Source organism: Plectropomus leopardus, unplaced genomic scaffold, assembly GCF_008729295.1.
Source record: "Plectropomus leopardus isolate mb unplaced genomic scaffold, YSFRI_Pleo_2.0 unplaced_scaffold13331, whole genome shotgun sequence".
In the NCBI taxonomy this organism is placed as follows: domain Eukaryota; kingdom Metazoa; phylum Chordata; class Actinopteri; order Perciformes; family Serranidae; genus Plectropomus; species Plectropomus leopardus.
The window spans coordinates 1-3,357 of record NW_024614205.1 but is presented as its reverse complement, the minus strand read 5'-3'; the positions used below and the strand labels follow the sequence as shown (position 1 = coordinate 3,357).

Here is a 3,357-nt window from a genome sequence, read left to right as displayed (position 1 = left end):
GCATAGATTCAAATTCACGGCCGGTGGCACGATGGATGTGTTGGAGGCGAAAACGTGTTTCACCTCAATCACACAACCTGAAATTTTTCAACTTGAGCAAGAATTTCGTGTGACACTGTGTTGCGATCACCTATCGTGGTTAAGATCTAGTTGAGATATTCCTGATGATACTGTGATCCAGAAATGGAGGATAAACCATGTTGCTGTCTGTGGAAACACTAAACTTCACTGAGCATCTAGACTGTACAGAGACGGGACAAATAAGAACCTGAGGGGCTCAGTGTCTCTTGTGTGGGCTATTTGCTTCTCAGCAAAGTTCTCTGAGTAGTAAGTTGGGTCTTTTATCGTGGAAAGTAAACAGTGGAGAGCGTGTAATGTGCTGCCGTGACAGTCTGATAAATAACAGTCTTGGTTCACTGTGTCCCCAGGCACGGAGACACTGTGTGTCCATCTAGCTTTCTGTTGTATTTCACTACAAACCATGTTAACTTTCAGCTGCAACTTTCCCAGCTAACTAAAGCAAAGCCACAGCTGTTAAGTGTGAATATTCCCATGTTGCAAACTGCTCCAAAAATACTCCAGCGGCTGAATACGTGCGAGTAACGCAATGCAAAACGTTTTTTGGTGAAGAATATGCCAAATGTAATCAAAACATCTACTACATACACATACTACATGTGGAACTTTGAAATACTGTCAAATGGTAGATGTTGGAAGATGTCAGAAGTTTATGACTTCACGTTCATGGCCAAGCAGTTTGGTTTTTAATGATGTCTGTTTGTTAGCAGGCTAAAGCCAAACTGAAGGAACAGAGCCCACCTGTCCAGCAGCTCCTCCCAGATGACAGTTCTCCAATTCTGACTGAATTTGACGATGAGACGCCGCTGAAAATGAGCGGGAAACCCGGGTGAGTAGACAGCCCCCTAACCTCCAAGCCCTCTCACTTTTTACACGCCCCTTCCCAAAGCTAGTCACCTTATTTTGCACTTTTCCATGAACACAATCACCTGTTCTTACACTCCCTTCCCACAGAGAAACGCAAAAAGCATGTCCTGTCATGATGCAACCTTTTAATATCATTTACAGTTTTTAAACACATTATCTTTTAGGAAATGTACAGAGCCAAATTCTCTTTAAATGTTTATTTCTCACTTCCAGACAGAGTGAGCAGGTGTGTGTTGCTTTGTTATTTCTGTGACACAGTAACTATCATATGTTATTTCTGAGCTGAATCTTTTACATGTTGCCATCTGTTTTTTGTTGCTCACATCTCAGAGTCTTTACTTTTCACTGACTGCTGATCTGAGGTATCATTTGTTGTCTGACTGCTGCTCTCAACTCACAAACATCTTAAATATCTACCTGATATGGCCGAGGATGTGATCTAAATGAGTTTACGGGGCATTTAGTTCCATTTATTTGTAAATTTGAGAGCAAATGCATGAATTGAAGTAAGCAGACAGCAGGCTCAGACGGTACATGCTCTGTGCTACTGTTATATTACACTCACACACTAACGCCTCTCTTTCTACAGACATCAGCTCAACTGACAGCAACAGCGATCACAGACAGGAAGTCAAGCCACAGGATGCGTTCAGTCCTCTGGTCCAGTCTCGACCGACAGCTGTCCTTCACACTGATTTCCTCCTCTTGCCGAAGACGTTGTTGATGAGTTTGGCCATGGACTTGGAGCCGCTGGGGCGTCTCCTTCGATCCTTGGCCTTGCTGCCCAGGCTAGCGCTTTGCACCATCTTGAAGAATATGAGCGCCACCTCCTGGTGATGCTCAGCCGCCGACAGTTCATAGAACTGGCAGTGAGACTCAGCAGCCAGACACTGACCCTCCTCACGCCGCACCTCCCTCATGTGGCACAGGTCCTGTTTGTTGCCCACCAGGAAGATGAGTGAGTCTGCGCTCCTGCAGGAAAGATCACACAATCACTGAACCACTCTTACTTCAGGAAATGTTGTGGCTTTCACTGGTTCTTTTTACATTGCTGATACTTTACTTAAGGCCCACGGGCCAAATCTGCCCCCCCGCCAACCCTTTTTTAATTCACAATAAGGTAAAATCATAGAAACATGCTTCAATTCTAGGAACGTCCTAAATCCTAGAACGTCCTTAAAATCAGACAAATGCCCTAAAATCCTAGAAAAGTCCTAAAATCCTTGAATTGTCTTAAAATCAGAGAAACATGCTAAAATCCAAGAAACGTGTTAAAATCTAAATGTCCCAAAATCATAGAAATGTCCTAAAATCTGAGATATGTCCTTAAATAGTCTAATTGCCAGCAAAGACACCTTGGAAATATTGAGTGACCCCAAAGTTTTATGTTATAAATATAAAATGCAGGTCCCCAACATTATGAAACACCAATGCTAACTTGCATATGCTGGGCAATTTTTATAATTTGCATAAATTGGTATAGTCACATATATTGATAATATTTCAGCAACAGCTTGGCCAATTTGGACATTATCTGGGTGGTATTGGGGTATTTTGAGGATGCTGAATCCAATTCTGATATTTTTCATATTTCAATACCAGAAATCTGCATATTTCCACTGCAGTTGGGCTGATTTTGCTTCATTTTTATTCAATTTAGACGTTTTAGAGGACACTGGATTGATTTTATATTTTTGAAATGATTGAAATAACTTCAAGTCAGCTATAAGTTGTACTATAATTCTAAACACATTCATAGAGCAATGCTTGAAGTTAACGTTTGAATTCACAGGCCATCACACTCAGCTGATGTACAGTTGCTAAATGTTGGTATGAAGGGCGAGTACCATGGCAAAGGAAATAAGCAGCAGGCATAGACAGGGGAACTGTGTGCATGGCTTTCCATGCACACAGTTCCCCTCATTGTTGCACTCAGCCGGTACCTTTTGGCAGAGCCCAGCTGGAGCTCTCTGATCAGGTGCACTATGGCTTTGGCAGTGAGGAAGGAGGAGCGGTCACTGATGTCGTAGACCACAATGAATCCATCAGCCCAGTGGATCTGGTCGTTTACAGAAGTCTTACCCTCACAGGCCTGAAAAAATAAGCAGAAAATTGACATCATGTAAAACAGAAATGTTAAAATAACTATGTAAAATCAACCAGTTCCAATACAGTGCAGTTCAAAAGTTGATGTGAAAGCCAGTCTGGCTCACTGTCTGTCCCTGAAAACACATCATTAACCCTTTGAATCCTGGAGCACCATCACTTTACTTCTTTCAATGCTTTTCACAAGTCTTTAAAGCTTTGTTCAAAAATGCGCCACAAATTGCAGTTCAAAAAGAGGTGCAAAAATCACTGTTTTCAAAGATGCATGTGTGTGTGTATTTGTATAAAATATAAATATGTTATAAT

At 41.8% G+C, this 3,357-nt stretch overlaps 1 protein-coding gene across 1 annotated transcript; it reads right to left on the bottom strand.

The window, feature by feature from the left end:
* Positions 1-1,067: 1,067 nt before the first annotated feature.
* Positions 1,068-3,064, bottom strand: LOC121963941 (ras-related and estrogen-regulated growth inhibitor-like protein). Its single transcript, XM_042514179.1, has 2 exons — positions 2,889-3,064; positions 1,068-1,917 (listed from the first exon to the last, which is right to left on the bottom strand). The coding sequence occupies exons 1-2, from the start codon at positions 3,062-3,064 to the stop codon at positions 1,632-1,634; spliced, it is 462 nt and encodes a 153-aa protein (XP_042370113.1). The 3' UTR covers positions 1,068-1,631.
* Between the last annotated feature and the right edge of the window lie 293 nt (positions 3,065-3,357).

Coding starts and splice junctions, on each gene's coding strand:
- LOC121963941 (XM_042514179.1), bottom strand. CDS start 3,064: ATGTCAATTTTCTGCTTATTTTTTCAGGCCTGTGAGGGTAAGACTTCT. Junction 1,918..2,888: donor CAGCTGGGCTCTGCCAAAAG/GTACCGGCTGAG, acceptor TCTTTCCTGCAG/GAGCGCAGACTCACTCATCT.